Consider the following 18,533-nt stretch of genomic DNA (forward strand, 5'->3'; position numbering starts at 1 on the left):
AAGGCTAGAAGGCTTCATGGCTTCTTCTTCTATTCTTCTCTTTGCTTGAAAATGCAGAAACTTGAAACTAGAGAGTGGAAAGGAAATGAAACTAAGAACTAGAGAAAAATGGAAAGGAAATGGAGAGACAAAGAAGATGAAATGGATGAAGGAATGTGTCTAAAGGAAAATGGAGAGAAAATGGAGAGACAGAGAAGATGAAATGGATGAAGGAATGTGTTTTCCTTCTTTGTTGTAGCCTCTATTTATAGGCTACCAAGCAAAACTATTTGACCTTAAACAAATGATGATAGGTTAGGTTTGAGCATTTAAACATTAATGGAATTTTTTAGGTTTGAATATTTAAACACTAATGGAATTTGTTAGGTTTGAATACTTAAACACTTAATGGAATTTGTTAGGTTTGAGTCACTTTTTGCTCATTTTTCCTTCAATTAATTCTCCACCAAGACTTCAGATTTTGCCCGTGACTTCTTCATATGAAATGATCCACCATGAGTGTAGATAATGCTGTCAAATTTTCCGAACTTTTTTCCATGTCTTTGGGCCGGAATCGCTGCTGGACTCCTTATAGGTCCAGTTTTTCAATTTTGCTTCTGCAAAAAATTGGGCTGACTGTTTGAAGGTCTTCCACTTCTATTTGGCTCTTGCACTCTTCATAAGAAATGTTTCTTAGGATGTCTAGAATGGATCTGGAAGGTTTCAGCTCATTTGAAGTTCATTTGGTCAGGTGGTCGCTCATTCTTCCTTGCTTGGTTTGGTTTCTCCTAGCCGGAGTATGAAAATGTGTAAAGTTGACCTTTTTAGTGCATTTCCATTTTTCTCCATCATTTTATGGACCTAACACTTATCTCATCATCATCTACTCCAATGTACCTAAAAAATAGAAATTGAGTTAAAAAAACGATTCGTTAAGGAATTAACTAAGCAAAATATGAGGAATTAACTATTAAAATACCACATTAAAATGCTCCTATCAGAAGACCGCTATATCTTGGAGGTCTACATAATAAACCTTAGTCGCTATATCTTCGAACAATGCAAAGTTTATTGCTCTTTAAGAAGTGGTTCGTGAATGTATATGGATTGGATCCACAATTACGCATGTTTGAACAATTGTGGTTTGAAGTCTGCCACAGATGAGCCTACGAGCATTTAGGATAATGCTACTTGTTTTGAACAAATGAAACAAGCCTACATCAAAAGCCACAACACCAAGGATAATCAGCAACAACAGACTCTCCTCATGATCAAAGTGAACTAGGTTCGATATGAGGATAGTGTGGCAGACTTGCTCACTAAGTCATTGCCTAAATTTCACTTTCGAGAAATGTGTTGGTACCATCATTTGTGGAAGTTATCCGAACTCCCATGACCGTAGTCATCAGGAGGAGATGCAGACATCAGGGGAGATGTCTACGCATATGGTCTTGAAACGTGAAGAGTGTGTTGTGCTCTTTTCCCTCTTAGATCGATGTTATTTTTGTCCCATAGAGTTTTTGTTACTCGGCAAGATTTTTAACGAGGTAACTAGAGAAGCACTGCTTTTGGGCAACACAAGGGGAGTGTTTAAGTAAATCCATATTGTGTCTGGCCCAAACTCTAAGTTACTTGACCTAGTGGTAATAAGGTTTTAATTAGAGATAATCTCGGAGAATATCTTATTCATTGTATGATTATCTTTCCTTGTATGATTCAGATTTACGCATTGTAATCCTCTACATAAAGAGACCCCTATTATCAATGAGAATATACAACAATTTTCTCTCAAATATCGTTTCCCTACAACAGAAACAAATTTTTAGTCATCAATTTGAATGTTTCCTAAAAATTATTGAATTAACCCTCAATCTCGACGATTGAATAAAAATAGGTTATTATGATTTCGAATTTGCTGGAGGCCGGGCCGGGCTGGCGCCTTTTGTCCATTAGGCCGGGCTGGCGCCCATGGGCTTTTAGGCCCGCAGGCCAAATGATGACCCCTACTTCCGTTAAAGGAGATTCACTAAAATAATAACATCTATTGCTTTCCAGTTATCAAGCTCCTCCTGCTTTATCTAATTTATTTAAAAAAAAAATTGTGGCTGGTAACTTTATTCAGGAATTGAATCAAACAAGCCCTTTTAATTATAAGTTGTTTTCTGGATCTGAAAGAAAATACTTGGGTTCTCCGTCACTTCTCCCAATAACTAAAAGTATTATAGCAGAATTTAACTACCGAAGAGAAGCGGGATCACGTTTACGTAAATTATCCACTACTAATTTAGCAAACTATATCTTAACTAGGAATAACTGTTCTTTTATCGAAGAGGCCTGAGTTTCCTTTTGTTGAAAAAAGGGTAAATGGTCGAGTTCAAGATTACCTCATAATCAACTCTCTTTTTTTTTTTTTTTTTTCTTAAATAGATAAATTATAAATAATGAGTACATGGCTGCCAGCCTTGTTCAAAATATTATTACTATACTATACTACATGTCTACAATTAATATAATTTTCCATTATTCATGTTTCTTGGTCTCCAATTAAAGGCTTGGTGGTACTCCCATTGTTGTCCTCCCTCTTCCAGACGGGATAGGTAGCCCTGCTGATCCTCTGGACTTCTTGGATGCTTGGTCCACATCACTGTTTCCTCTCTTATTTTGTCCCCCACCTGTGAAAGTCTCATTAGGTCCTCCTTCCATAGTTTGTATTGTTGTGAAGTTGGGGAGATCAGCCGTCTTTGGTTTGGCATATATTTCATCTATGATGGAGGCATCGGCGGACACACTGTGCAGCTGTTCTTTGCATTCTATAAATATAGTGGCTTTTCTCTTAGCTGATGCTTTTAGAAGGTTATTCCCTTTGATAACAGCAATGTTAAGAGGGGATCTGTACCCTATTTCATCTGCAAGCCCTAGGAAGATCTTTATGTAGCTGAGCCATAGCAACAAGTTCAGGGTTGTAAGAAGTTTGCATTCTGTTGAAATACCCTTCATTTATTAGTCTAGCATACTTCCACACCCTTTCTTTCGAGAGTCCATCAGGGATCATCCCGTTATCATAATGCAGCATAATATGGGCTATTTCATCTATTGCAGCTGTAACACCATCCATTCTTAGCCATGTCAGTGTTGAGAATGTGTATAAATATAACTTTGCTTATGAGTTTATAAGGGTTTGGGCCACTCCATTCATTGCCAATTGGTTTTGGATGTGAACCCCAGATTACTTTATCATGGTATCAGAGCGGGTTACCCACGTGTTTGGTTTCAGAGATGGCCACACGTGCTCACCGTCACCCAATATAACTTATCCACGTGTATGGCTTGAAAAAACCACAGTCAGAACAAGAGCAGGAGCTAGAGATAGCTTATTCATGATCTCTACTAGTAGAGCATACGAATGCATGCCCATAATTCCTGGACATGTTGACTTTGTGGTATGTCTCTCCTACTCCCATGTGAAGTGCCAGAGTATGCCTGCATCTGGTGAAAGAAGAGAAGGCCGACCTTAAGCTGTTAACCCATTCTTTTGTGGGTCTGAATGTGTCAAAAACTGTGCAGCTCCTCTTGTAAAACGTCAGGTATGTTTTTTGTAGAGATGCTAGCTGGTTTTTGAGTTGGTCACCTGCTTCCTTGATGCAAAACCTGGTTAACCAAGCACAGATGAATGCATGAGCTAATGCTTGGTCTGTTGTAGAGCTCTGTCCTGATGATGCTGGGTTGGGCACTGACACTGGTACACGTTCTGTACCTGCTGCTATTCTCTGATCCATATTGACACTAATTGCACTTGATGGAACCGCTGTATCATGGAAACGTCTTCCGTGCTCGGAGCATACGGTGCTCGAAGTTTTGGGGTCCACCCACGTGATTTTCACGTGACTGTTTATTAAAATATAATGCATATAGGAAAGGTTTAGCCGGTTAGTCGGTTCCCAGTTCCAAGTTTTACACAGACTGGGTTTTGTGTGAAATGAAATTAATGCAGACCAGGGTGAATTGATTAATGAATTTATCTAGGTAGAAATGGATCTTGGATTGAGTTCTCGTGGGAGTGTTCATCACCATGCTCCTCACCGTAAGTATAACCATATCTCTCCATTCTTCCAAACTCATTTTCACTGTCAGCTGCAGAATTCAGCCTGGATTTGACCAACTCACTCACTCGATCTGATCTTGAATTTCACACCAAATTCAATTCCCATTCAATATTTCACACTTAATAGAGAGGTGCCAAATTCTCAGCAATTAGTTTGGTTAGCTGATGGGTATCACCAATTTCATCTTCCCGTTTTGCCCTCGTCACCTCTTCTTCTCTGATGTTCTGCTAAAAAATCCAGAAACAGAATGGAATGAATCACAGAAAGAAATATGAGCAACGTGGAAGCTCCACCTGCTCACGGCCTTAGTTCTGCTCGAAGCTCTCTGGCACCCTTGCACTCCGACATCGGCGGCAGCACCACCTTCATCTCCGGCGAAGACCTTGCAGCCATGAGCCGACATGATCCTCATGAGATTGACGGCGGAGGCCAGGACGGCGTCGATGTGGATGACGGACGTTGTAGGGGAGTTCCTCGACCGACTTGAAGAAAAGCACCGGAAATAAGCCATCCTTGTCCTCGCTGGTGTGCCGCCGTGATGCCGCCTAGCGCCGGAGCTCCGGTCGGGTCATCCTTGCTTGTGTCCAGATCGAGAACTTGATCTCATCAATCTTTGGAGCCCAGATAAATAGTTTCGATCAACGGTTCAGATCAAACAGTGGAGAGTGGACGGTCCAGATGGCACCTCGTAAAAAAATTAACAAATATTTTCTTCTAAAAAAAAATATATTTCTATATTTTCTAAAAATAATTTTTAAAATTTTTAAACTTTGAAAAATCTTAATAAATAGCTGGCTGTCCGTAAAAATTCCCAAAAATTCTTAGAGACTCGTCGTGATGTGTACTCTAATATTGTGTCCCAAATCTTGTATTCATTAACGATCTAGTCATTCAAAGTGGGAAGTTAATAAAAATAAGAAAAATACCTTAGTCAGTTGCCCGAGTGGATCGACGTCATTATTATGACGGAATTGTCTGAATTTTGAACCCGAAGCCTAAAATAATGTACTTGTTATATCTAACGGACAGTGTCTCAAGTGTACGATCCGATGACACCCTTGCTCTTTGATGCTTGTAGTGAAAAAATATAGGCTTATTAAAGCTTAATCGGTTGACCGAGTGGATCGACGTCATTACTATTACGGAATTGTCTGAATTTCGAACCCGAAGCCTAAAATAATGTACTTGTTATATCTAACGGACAGTGTCTCAAGTGTAAGATCCGATGACACCCTTGCTCTTTGAAGCTTGTAGTTAAAAAATATAGGGTTATTAAAGCTTAATCGGTTGACCGAGTGGATCCACGTCATTACTATCACGGAATTGTCTGAATTTTGAACCCGAAGCCTAAAATAATGTACTTGTTATATCTAACGGACAGTGTCTCAAGTGTACGATCCGATGACACCCTTGCTCTTTGAAGCTTGTAGTGAAAAAATATAGGGTTATTACAGCTTAATCGGTTGACCAAGTGGATCCACGCCATTACTATCACAGAATTGTCTGAATTTTGAACCCGAAGCCTAAAATAATGTACTTGTTATATCTAACGGACAGTGTCTCAAGTGTACGATCCGATGACATCAAACAAAGCAGTCAACCCTTTAATAACCCTATTTTCTTCTTCTATACAACCTTCTAAGGGCAAGGCCATCATCGGATCTTAAACTTGAGAATCCTTCCGTCAGATGTGTCAAGTATATTATAGTAGGCTTTAGTTCCAAAAATCGGACAAATCCGTCATCGATCGGATGTCGATCGGCTCGGTCAAACGACTAAAACTTAGTAACCCTATTTTTTTTCACTACAAGCTTCAAAGGGCAAGGCTGTCATCAGATCGTACACTTGAGAAAATCTTCCGTCAGATGTGGCATGTACATTATTTCAGGCTTCAGTTCAAAAATTCGGATAAATCCGTCATCATTAGGATGTTGATCAGCTCGGTCAAACGACTTAGTTTTAATAATCCTATTTTTTTTTTCACTACAAGCTTCAAAGGGCATGGCCGTCATAGGATCTTACACTTAAGAATCCTTCCGTCAGATGTGTCAAGTACATTATTTTAGGCTTTGGGTCAAAAATTTAGAAAATTCCATCATTGATAGTATGCCGACGGCTCGGTCAAACGACTAAGGCTTATTTAGCTTTAATCGGTTGACCGAGTGGATCCACGTTATTACTATCACTGAATTCTCTGAATTTTGAACTCGATGCCTAAAATGATGTACTTGTTATATCTAACGGACAGTGTCTCAAGTGTACGATCCGATGACACCCTTGCTCTTTGAAGCTTGTAGTGAAAAAATATAGGCTTATTAAAGCTTAATCGGTTGACCGAGTGGATCCACGCCATTACTATCACGGAATTGTCTGAATTTTGAACCCGAAGCCTAAAATAATGTACTTGTTATATCTAACGGACAGTGTCTCAATTGTACAATCCGATGATACCCTTGCTCTTTGAAGCTTGTAGTGAAAAAATATAGGCTTATTAAAGCTTAATTGGTTGACCGAGTGGATCCACGTTATTACTATGACGGAATTGTCTGAATTTTGAACCCGAAGCCTAAAATAATGTACTTGTTATATCTAACGGACAGTGTCTCAAGTGTACGATCCGATGACACCCTTGCTCTTTGAAGCTTGTAGTGAAAAAATATAGGGTTATTAAAGCTTAATCGGTTGACCGAGTGGAACCACGTTATTACTATGACGGAATTGTCTGAATTTTGAACCCGAAGCCTAAAATAATGTACTTGTTATATCTAACGGACAGTGTCTCAAGTGTACGATCCGATGACACCCTTGCTCTTTGAAGCTTGTAGTGAAAAAATATAGGGTTATTAAAGCTTAATCGGTTGACCGAGTGGAACCACGTTATTACTATGACGGAATTGTCTGAATTTTGAACCCGAAGCCTAAAATAATGTACTTGTTATATCTAACGGACAGTGTCTCAAGTGTACGATCCGATGACACCCTTGCTCTTTGAAGCTTGTAGTGAAAAAATATAGGGTTATTAAAGCTCAATCGGTTGACCGAGTGGATCCACATCATTACTATCACGGAATTGTCTGAATTTTGAACCAGAAGCCTAAAATAATGTACTTGTTATATCTAACGGACAGTGTCTCAAGTGTACGATCCGATGACACCCTTGCTCTTTGAAGCTTGTAGTGAAAAAATATAGGGTTATTAAAGCTTAATCGGTTGACCCAGTGGATCCACGTTATTACTATGACGGAATTGTCTGAATTTTGAACCCGAAGCCTAAAATAATGTACTTGTTATATCTAACGGACAGTGTCTCAAGTGTACGATCCGATGACACCCTTGCTCTTTGAAGCTTGTAGTGAAAAAATATAGGGTTATTAAAGCTCAATCGGTTGACCGAGTGGATCCACATCATTACTATCACGGAATTGTCTGAATTTTGAACCAGAAGCCTAAAATAATGTACTTGTTATATCTAACGGACAGTGTCTCAAGTGTACGATCCGATGACACCCTTGCTCTTTGAAGCTTGTAGTGAAAAAATATAGGGTTATTAAAGCTTAATCGGTTGACCCAGTGGATCCACATCATTACTATCACGGAATTGTCTGAATTTTGAACTCGAAGCCTAAAATAATGTACTTGTTATATCTAACGGACTGTGTCTCAAGTGTACGATCCGATGACACCCTTGCTCTTTGCAGCTTGTAGTGAAGAAATATAGGGTTATTAAGCTTTAATCGGTTGGCTGAGTGGATCGACGTCATTACTATTATGGAATTGTTTGAATTTTGAAGCTGAAATTTGGGAATTTTATCTCCTCAATGGTCGGCTCCCCTTAGGGAAGTAGAAGCTTTTAAAGGGTTGACCGGTTTATTTCGTGTCGATTTGACGGCGGATCGGGTTAATTTTTTTACACAATATCTATTAATACACTATAATTAGATGGGTAATGTCAAATTTATCGATTTCCAATTTCGATTGTTTAGATCGCACAAGATCCTTATATATGTACTAATGTGTTGTATCAAATAATATACCCTCCAAGAGGAACAATGTGGAGGAAATAGAATTTATCAAAATCGGCCGTCTGATGTTATCATGATAAGAAGATATAATTATGGTCAAAATTTCAGCTATTTTTGTCATCGTTTGGGTCTCGATCTAGTAGATCAACCCTAAACTTTAAATACCACATAAAACTAATATGCTCATAACCACTCACTCGTAACTTATTTTTTCGATCGGTCAGCTCTCATGCTCTCGTGGGTAGGAGCTATATCAAATAATGTAAAAATTTCGAGAATTTTATCTCCTCAATGGTCCGCTCCCCTTAGGGAAGTAGAAGTTTTTAAATGGTTGACATGTTTATTTTATGTCAAAATGACGGCGGATTGAGTTAATTTTTTTACACAATACCTAATAATACTCTATAAATAGATGGGTAATATCAAATTTATCGATTTTTAATTTTGATCGCACAAAATTCTTACATGTCCACTAATGTGGTATAACTAACTTATTAATTGTAATGAAAAGTATACATTTCATGAGCAACAATGTGTAGGAAATAGACTTTATCAACAAAGTATACATTCCATGAGCAACAGGTGACTAGCGCCCAGACGCCTACACGAACAACAGCCACACATTTTTTTAATTCTATTCTCTCCCTTTGAAACAAACTCACACCACATACAAACGAACTTATCAACTCTCTCTCTCTCTCTCTCTCTCTCTCATTAGTTCTTTTGAGCAGGCTGCTATCCAGAAGAAAAAGATAAACTTTCCGTTCTGTTCGCAAGTCTACCAAAAGCAGGGCTCCAAGGAAGCAATTGTTTGCGGCTGCCAGCGATTAGTTGAAGACCGAACTCTTGATTTTGGGGATCAAAGCATCGTCGTCGAATTGGTGAGATGCAGAAGACGAGGAGGAGAGAGAGAGGGAGTAGAGTTCTGATTGGGTGGAGAGGCGGAGGTCGACGACGGGGACGGAGTCGAGGCCGGGTGGAGGTGGAGGTGGTGGTGGTCGACGGTGGCCATGGCATTGAAGAGAATAGCAATGAAGTATGGTCATAGCTGAAAGTGAGGTGGAGGAGGGTGGTCGGGGATTGGGTCGGGTTTGGCCCTGGGTTTACAGTATATTAAACAACGATGTCGATCGAGGTCAGAGTCTAAGGTCCCAACCGCATCGCATGGGTTTGATTTATAGTGAAAGATCGAATTTTGTTTTGGACTTCTGATATTTGGTAGATTTGGGCCATGAACCGGAATGAAAGTTCTTGCTCTCGATCTTGATCTAATTGAATTGGGGACCCTGGGTTTTTGTTAGTTATGAATTTGGGGAGTGAATCTGTGGATGATAACTAACCAGTGTCCCATTGTGTTGGTGTTGATGCTGATGATGGCATAGTGTTGAAAGAAAGAGAATGGAATAACAGGTCACCCGGTCAACTTTTTCAACCGTTAGATTTTTGACTTTATATCCAACGGTCCATAATAAGCTGACGTGCCCAAGCATAGCGAGCTCGGAGCATTGTAGAATTTCCGCTGTATCATAGTCTGAACACATCCCATCTGCCTTGGCAAAGACCAATAATGGTTTGTTGGGATCTACAACACTTCTGATGTTTAGCCCAGCACAAATGAAATTAAAGAACTCTACTTCTGTAATCTTGTCCTTTCCCATAATTGTATTAAACGCATTATTTATGGCCACAGCATCCATGTTCCCTACTTTATATATTGGTGTAGCAAATACTGTCTTATAATCGTAGTCAACATGTGTGCATTGTCCTGATGCTGCATCGGGACGCTTAGTATTATCTTTCCCTGCAAATACCTTTACATAGTCCTCTGGCCTGATATCTGCCATATTCTGCAACAAAGATCAAAAGAGATTGTTACATGTTCCTCAAAATCAACTTGGTAAAACCTCACTTCATATATCCAAAAAAGGATTGATCACTGATAATAGGCCAAATCGATATCAATCTATTTTATTTTATTTATTGTAGTTCAAATATTGATTTTATTCATAGACATTCCACGTATGTGTAAGGCCTCAAATCATACGTCTTATTTAGCATTTTCCTTCACATGAAAGTTAATGAAGAACATACACGAAGAAGGAAATTGATGCACAAAAGAGAGAAAGAAATTGAACGACGTACCAGTATGCCACAATCTTTTGGTTACTTGGAAAAGAATCTGGTCGGTCCTCAGTTTCCTTCGCGTAGAACACCACAGTACGAATGTATTCCGTCTCGCAATTAATGAACTTGAAGAACAGCGGCAAATTAAAAGGACCGGAAAATGAAATCAAAACATATAATCATAATCAAATCAACACCAGGAGGAATCTAAATATGCAATTGTGCAGAGAGATCAAATCAGAATACAAATGAAAACTTAAAAGCAAAGTAAGTTGCAAAACCTCTTTCAGGGCAGTGAAGCTTTAATCTTTCAGACATAAGAATGCAAGAGTAACTGATCAGTTTCATTTTAGTGGTTTTTTTTGCTGACGTTGGAGTTCCTTTACAGCTATAAAGGAACTCAAACGTCACCTCTTATGCTAAAGCGTGGGTTACTTCACATCCTCTCTTGAAAGTGAAAAGTATTCATGTCAAGTGTATTGTTCTTTTGCATTCAACATTGAACATTCATGATGATTTTTTTTATTTTTTTTTTGATTCACGGTACAACATTCACAGATTGAATGATATTCATTTGGGTTCTCATTACCTGGGAATCTTTCCTTTTCATCATCATCAACTAATTGGCCCTATGAGCACGTTACCAAATAGCAATAATTGTATACAGATGATAAAAGCATATGAATCATTCGTGTAACGTTAACTGCAAAACCAAAAAAGAAAAAAGGTAATGCTGTCTCAATTATAGAAGAAGACTTTGTATGCAAGGTTTACTGACTATTATATGTTCAGTGTATTATAAAGTGTTGAAGTGTTGCAAGGATTTCTGGTTTGCGAACATTTTAGGTTTACAAAAGGAATTCACAATCATCATCAACTTATTATGAGACTTCCAGCTTTGTAAGCATATGATACATCTTAGTAAAATCTAGGAGCATGTTAATCTTTCATGTTTGATGATTCATAGCATTAGAGAGTTCTGAAGTGGGTGTGTTAACATATCAATCACACGCATCAATTGACGTTCCTTGTTCTTTTCTCTTCTGTCTTGCAAAACCTTCTTTATAGCCATAGTCTCACCAGTTTCCAAGCATTTTGCCCAAGAGAAAAGGATCATCAGTCACCACTGTATATCAAAAACAAAATCGCACTAGCATAATAGCTGGGAAGACAATCACCCAACGAACCTGAAAAACAATTCCAAATGATCCAGTTTCCACAACACGCTCTGTCATACAACCAATGATCTGCAAGGCAAAAGAACCCGCAGAGAAAAATGAACCTTGATCAGCTAGAAACATCTAGATCTCAAAAATCGGATTAGGAATCATAAATTTTAATCTTTCAAATCATTGAAGAAGTAAACTCTGAAGTGAGAAACAAATCCAAAACAGAAATTTCCAGACTGGTTACCTGTTTGGGCTCTCCATTTTTGCCTCCACCATCAAGAGCAATTTTAGATGACTCCAAAAAACTTCGTCCATTAGCTGAACTTTTGCGCAATTCAAGCTGAATTTCTGCCTTTAAAGAGTTCCCTAAGAACTTACGTCAGCTTATTCAACTCAGACGCTGCCAATGAGAACATTTTTACGTAACCACTGGGGCATAATCAATCTACCCATGTTGCCATGTAGTGCAAGCAGCACCTACATTCATATTCAGCAACACGATCTAAGTATCTAAAATATAACTGTTCATGACTGTTCAGATAAGTCTACTTTGTAATACCTGGAACTCGAAATACACAAATTTACTTACCACTACACTGCTTTGCAAAATCTTCTTGACAATATTGTTTAGTGCCATCTGCAGCTGTATCCAGAACCAAGTACAATTGCATTGAAGTTCCTGACCATCCTTCTTTACAACCCTGATTTCTCCACCCATCTTGATAACCTGTCATCACCAGTATAATCGTTATTAACATTTCACATGTTTTTTAAACATGCAGCTTATTGTGATCATTCAAATGTTAATATTCGGATTATCTTTGTAGGTGCGCGTGGATGTGTTTATGCATCATATGCATTGACATTCCTGATGCATCTATATACTTAAGTACTTGACACACACAATGCACAGCCCAAGACCAATGCCACCATGCCTGAAAAGGGTAACAGAAGCTGAGCTTTTGTTTCAGCTCATTCATCTAAAGACCAGTTCTTCAGACAAATTCATGGTTCAGCTTTTCAGCCTCACCCAAATAAGCTAAAGCAGCTGGTCCTCTGCACAATTTGAAAAGGTACAATTTAAATGAAATTTGCATGTTGTTTTGGATGTTAAATTACAGATATCAGTTGGAAATTGACATGTCCAAGAAATCAAATATCTCCACATCAGGAGAACTGGATACCAGCAGGAATTGAAAAACAAAATTCAAATTTTAGAAACTGAACACTGGAATGGAATGGTTGTACAAAACTGCTGCTCAAATGACCAAGCCCTTCTTGCAAAAAGAACTATAGACTCCACCAACTCTACCATATCATTAATGAGACGAACTGAGATCCTTATTCCAAGCCCTTTATTTTCCCACTTTTATCACTACAAAAGACTTTCCATATTACACAACAATATCCACAAAGACCTTTCGATAGAATAATCAAAAATTTGATGAACCTTGTCTCGGCTACAAAATGCAGTTCAGAAAAAGAAGTATCCTACCATGCATAATCAGTCTGCTGCAGTAGTAAAAACTATAATCAATCTACTCCCAAGTTGATACCTCCCCGCTGTCTTCATATGTGGGATTAAATCACAACAATTAGCAACCAGACCAAAAAAATAAAAAAATAAAAAATAAAAATTGCAGAAACTAAACAATTACCTGTAGTTACTTCGTCTACCACAGTGGAGCAATAGAGATTGATAGAAATCATTGACATGAAGCTGCTTCCTAGATTGGGTTTGTGAGAAGTCAGAAGAACTGTTACTCCAACAGTTGCTCCAGCAAAAAAAAAACATCCCAGCTAGAAGCTCGGGGTGCAAGTCTTTCACCTTGGCCTTCTCCTCCTGAAATCATCACAGCATATCATGAACACAACACAATCTTGTTTCAGTTACTACTTCTATGCTGCGGTTTTCATACCACATAATCGGAATATCATTTTCAGTATCCAAGATACAATCCATAGCCACCCATTAACAGCCTACACAGATCAAATCGTAGACAATAATGTGAAGCGACTCTTACGCAAGATTAATAAGGTATAGTATGCTATGCAAATGCATAGGAGAAGTGCACTTGGTACTTTCGGTAAGTGAATATAGTATTCAGTAAATGAGAGGTACATTATGCTAACCTTACTTTTCCGACCGCTGTGTGCTATGCATGTTTGAAAGGGTAGGAAACACAGATGATAGAATGTAGAAGGCATGGGACATAGTGCAAAAACTACTTTTAATAACATAAATAAATCAATCTCAGTATTTAGCTGGGTTAACTACATTTTCCTTTCTGCAGTGGTTACAGAGCATCTTCTGGACACCAAGCCTTTGCATAAACTCAGACCACTATTGTTGTAATTCTTTTAGCTTCTTTGTTGTGTCATTAGGGGACAATTCACACACAAACAAAAAAAAAAAGAAGTTTTTGGTATTCAGATTATTTCTTTTAGCTATATAGATAGTTGGATAATATTTTGGAAATATGTGACAGAGGGAACGTAGATGAGATGGGATAAAAATATTAGACCTGTTATTGGTTAATTTATTGCTATTTTTATGAATCAGTCTATGCGCATCTTTTTCTCCTTCTCTGACATCTTTGGTCTCCATGCACTCATCTTCCTTCTCTATCCTTAATGATTACCAATGTTACCAAGCAGGCACTTGGTTTTAATTTTAATGATAAAAAATTTTATATGAGCCTTAAACTTTTCTAATGAATTAATATACAATGTAAGATGAATACAGAAATATAGCAAAATATCAAGGCATTTGGTAGTGAAGTACCTTAAAGGTGAGCTCTTTTGTGCCTGCCTGAACCACAGTTGCAGATGATTGAGTTGCATATGCAGCAACCAAAGATAGCCTACCAATTCCCTACAGAAAACAGACTGATCATGCGACCTTGAATCTCCATGAACACCGGTAAAAGATTGATTGTGGTAGATACCTAGCAAGTAAAGAAATTCGGAAATCGAGAGAGAGATAAAAGAGCGGCTTACATCTCTGTTGGCTTCGTCGGCTATTTTCAATGGATTCTCTGCAAACTAAAAAATTACCGCTACTCACTTCAACATCATGCAATGGAACTGTTCCATCTTCAACCCCGGAAGCGATTTATGGAAGGAGTTATGCAGAAGATTTGTTTGCGATTCGAAATCCCTTCTTCTTCTTCTACCCAGATCACTCTCTCTCTCTGTTCTCAAGGAATGTGTAGATCAGAAGGTTATAGAAGAATGGCAAACTGTAATTGAGGAAAGTAGAAACGGCAAAAGCGTCACCCCACTTTGTGAACAGTAATGAACAGCTTTAGTATATAGGCTTATAGAGAATAAGATTCCATATTGCCCACATTATCTTCAAATGTCGCTGCATCGTCGCCGGAAGCTATAGCCCAGATATTTCTCAGTCTTAAACGTCGTCAGGTTCGACGCCTTAATGCTTTATGACATAAAATGCAGATGTTCCAGCCACCATTGCTTGTGTTTGATTCAACTCTGATGTGGTAATTTTAGATTTGGTTAAAGAAATCTTCCATACAATTTATTTTCATCATCTCCACGAAAACGAAGAATTCATATACAATCAAACATCCTCGATCCACATCATCTATGGATTCTATGTGAGTCTCTGACATTGGAGATAGAGATTGAAATCAATTTTAATTTGATTTCCTACTTGCTCTGCCACTTGAGAACTTGACTCCTATTATCATTTCAGAGAATCAAAGAAAAATTACAGATCTAGGACTTCATGAGCAGCCACAAGGTTGCAAGTTAGGGGAAAGAACATGACATCTATGTCTTCTGACTTGAGAATTTAAATCGGAATAGAACGGGGCTCGACTCAGATAGTTGCCGGTGACACACTACATCATGTGTCAGAAAGACCTCCAAATCTTTATCTTCAGAGGAATTCAGTGCAATAATCAATGATTCTGCATACTATATTCACTTGAAGATCCCCAAGTACCAACTGCAGAGTTCCTTGACGTATTCACTGAGTAAGAGTTTCCGCTTTTCTCTTCTTGGTTGCACCAAGCCTCTGCACATAGGCAATGTATCCATCCACGTCAAATTTCCTTTTGCAGCCTGCATAGTTCATGTAACGTATTTTCCCAAAAATTGGTCGTTCCTTCCAACCCTGAAATTCCATATCAAATTAGTTGATCAGCGAATCTCACTGAAAATGATTCTCATCCCAATTTCATTCTCATTTATATCACTTCCAGTTGTCTAAGAAAGAACCAATCACTCATAATCACTGGTTTTATAATGAGTAGAAAGTTGGAATAAAATGCAGAGATCAAAATATAAAATGATGGACATAAACCTGGTCGTGAACACCACATATTGACCACATGCAACCAACATATCCATTGGGATCCCTTCCATCTATTTCATACTGCAAGAAGTTTTATCAGCCAAAGAGGTCTAGGTGAAAATTTGGCAACAGCCTCCATATAAGCGTAATAGAATTGTACTTGCATACCTTGTTATTTAAATATATGGATATTTCAAGGGCTTCTTCGGGTCCTCTTGTCCACTCAAGGATCTTTTTTGCCCAATACATCCTGCAGATGAAACAATAACTTAAACTTGCTCTCCTGACATTAAATACTAAACAGAACCAACAGCATGACGTTGGTATGTGAAACAAGCAACATACATACTGATTAGATCTTAATGAAACTCTAGTCATCAATGCAAGCACTATGTGATGCCATGCTCAGCAAATAGAAGAACTGCTTAACTGGGACAAGCAAACTGGGACCATAATACTCAAAGGATATTCTATGAGATTTTAAATATTAGAAACAAGAAAACTCTGATCAGAGTAGTAAACCATTTAACCTGACAGAGAATAGTTCCTTACCGCATAAAACCATGCATCTTCCCGTAATGAACCATCTCACATTGGGAGGCATTCCAGAGCTGAAAAGCAGGAGAAGAAGAAACAGAAGGTGATAAGAAAATGATACAGCAGACAACCTGAATACAACAGAGGAGACACGCAAATACATAAGCTTTATGAAGTAGAAGCTCAGTTAACTTACAGGATCAGCAGTTTGTGCCTTCTCCAATAGCTCCCTCCTGCAATTTAGAAATTTTACACGCTTCATAACCATTATCGCTTCAGAAACAACAATCAACATATAGCAACAAAGGACAACTAATATACTGACGTGTAAATATGTTCTCGCTTATCCGAAGCATGGTCCATTAAGGTCTTACGTGCCCATTCCCATGCCCCTTGCAATGAATCATATTGAGGCTGGTAAAAGCAGTAGTTGTCAGCAAGTTCTCTGCGCACAATCAACTCCTCTAAAAATGCATCCACTGCCTTATAATAGCAAGTAAAAGTAGGAAAATAAGCAACATATCATATACAATAAACCACTTCACATGAAGCAAGAGTAGAACTATAGAAAGACGGCACAAATTGCAGATAATTCTGGACACAGCAAAGTCAGCACAGATAAGGAAAATGTAAAAGCAAAAACAAATATTCAACATGAATTTAAAATCACAAACCAGGGGACTGAGTTTTCGGACACTGCGTGCCTCCAAGGCACACCTCTGAGCAGATATTTGCCCAAAATGCAAATATGGAGAAAGACCAGACACCCCTCTTGGTTTCAAAGGGTTATTCCGGTCCGATGAATAACCCTTCAGCCTTTTTGTCAAGAATCCATTTTTCCTACCCATCAAAACTTCTATTGCTGCCTTTTCTCCTGGTTCGCACCAGTCAACTTCAGGAACTTCTTCTCCTTTCCTAGTCATACACAAGAACAACATCAACAACAGAAACCCCAACATTCCCCAATCATGTCAACAAAACGTAAACAACACCTAACCTTAAAACTTCATCAATAAGACCATCCCAATCAATCGCGGGACTTGTGCCCACCCATTTTGCAATCGGTGGCTGCAACATAGGAAATTCAATAAGGTACTCGGGCAGCCTTTTATTTATCTTACTCCTTATAGTCCTAGCACTATACTCCAACTTCTCCGATGCCACCCAAACAGGCACCACATTGTGGGCATCAACTTCATGTACGGTCACAAAATCACTAACTCTCTTGCATATTTCCTCTTTACATTTCTGAACCTCCCTTAAAGGTGAAAAATCTGTTACTAATAGTGAAGCCCCACATTCCCTCACAAAAGTGGGTATAGTCTCCTCCGCTTCTCCCTGTAATTGAAAACCCACCAATAAACCTCTAAACTTACAAAAAGCCCCAATATTTCCAATAAACACAAACAAACAATTTCCAAAATTTCTAAAGCATAAATGTCAATTGAACCAAATAGGTATCTAAAAATTCAATCTTTTAACATACCCGGACAAGAAAAAATGGAATCTGATGCGATTCTTCAAGATCAGGATGCAATTGTCGCAAGCCTCTCAGCATAAACCCTAAATGGCGGGCTTTGGCGCCAAGAAATTGATCGAACAAATTGAAGGCCACGGCGACCGGGACATGGGCCTTGTTGGCCTCTTCAACGGCGTGGATCAACGCCCAGTTGTCTTTGACCCGTTGGTCTCTGAACATCCAATAAACCACGGGACCCGGATTCGGGTCGACCCGTTTAGGCCCTTGCTTTAGGACCCGAAACCGACCCGGTTGGACGGAGGCGGTGTTTGCGGCCATGGAGGAGTAGAAGGGAAGCGGAATGCGGTGGCTAATTTGCGCCGGCGGTGTACTGAGAATGTGGGCCAGGGTGGGTGTAGGTTGAGAGAGAGAGGAGTGATTCTTGCGTGGGGCAGCCGCACCGCCACGTGGTGCGGCAGGCCAATCATTCTCCTAGCAGGGGGGTATTTTTGGTATTTCACATTTAAAAATCAGGGACAATTTCGGAATAAAGACAAAAATTCCTGAGCTTTGATTGGGTAGCCGCACCGTACACGTGGTGCGGCTACCCGCACCTAAGAATTGGCCGAGAGAGAGAATCAGAGAAGGTGAAAATGAGGAAGGAAAAAAAGGAGGGAAACCAAACGGTTGAAGGTGTGGTTTTGAATGCAGATACGTGGGTTGATTAGAGCGAAGTGTTTGGTCGTTAATGTAGTTGGGTTATCATTTGGTGGATCAGGCCCAAAATAAGTTCTCGACCCAAAGTGAAGGGAGTGTTGT

General features: G+C 39.0%; 1 protein-coding gene across 6 annotated transcripts; it reads right to left on the reverse strand.

Annotated features, from left to right (window-relative positions):
- Positions 1-11,098: 11,098 nt before the first annotated feature.
- On the reverse strand, positions 11,099-18,157 carry LOC133743744 (deoxyribodipyrimidine photo-lyase-like). 6 transcript variants are annotated; one of them, XM_062171775.1, is made up of 16 exons: positions 17,742-18,157; positions 17,253-17,593; positions 16,930-17,170; positions 16,581-16,738; positions 16,452-16,488; positions 16,271-16,329; positions 15,887-15,968; positions 15,728-15,799; positions 14,398-15,538; positions 14,183-14,272; positions 13,317-13,377; positions 13,056-13,240; positions 12,893-12,964; positions 11,987-12,124; positions 11,642-11,874; positions 11,099-11,475 (listed from the first exon to the last, which is right to left on the reverse strand). In XM_062171775.1, exons 1-9 carry the CDS (start codon positions 18,051-18,053, stop codon positions 15,392-15,394), a joined length of 1,449 nt encoding a protein of 482 aa, XP_062027759.1. In that variant the 5' UTR covers positions 18,054-18,157; the 3' UTR covers positions 11,099-11,475; positions 11,642-11,874; positions 11,987-12,124; positions 12,893-12,964; positions 13,056-13,240; positions 13,317-13,377; positions 14,183-14,272; positions 14,398-15,391. The 6 variants fall into 6 exon arrangements, with proteins under 6 accessions (XP_062027759.1, XP_062027762.1, XP_062027760.1 ...); XM_062171778.1 differs by lacking the exon at positions 13,317-13,377 and having other exon boundaries at positions 14,183-14,261; XM_062171776.1 differs by lacking the exon at positions 13,317-13,377 and having other exon boundaries at positions 12,893-12,960.
- Positions 18,158-18,533: the final 376 nt, after the last annotated feature.

The sequence above is a fragment of the Rosa rugosa genome, chromosome 4 (assembly GCF_958449725.1).
Source record: "Rosa rugosa chromosome 4, drRosRugo1.1, whole genome shotgun sequence".
In the NCBI taxonomy this organism is placed as follows: Eukaryota; Viridiplantae; Streptophyta; class Magnoliopsida; order Rosales; family Rosaceae; genus Rosa; species Rosa rugosa.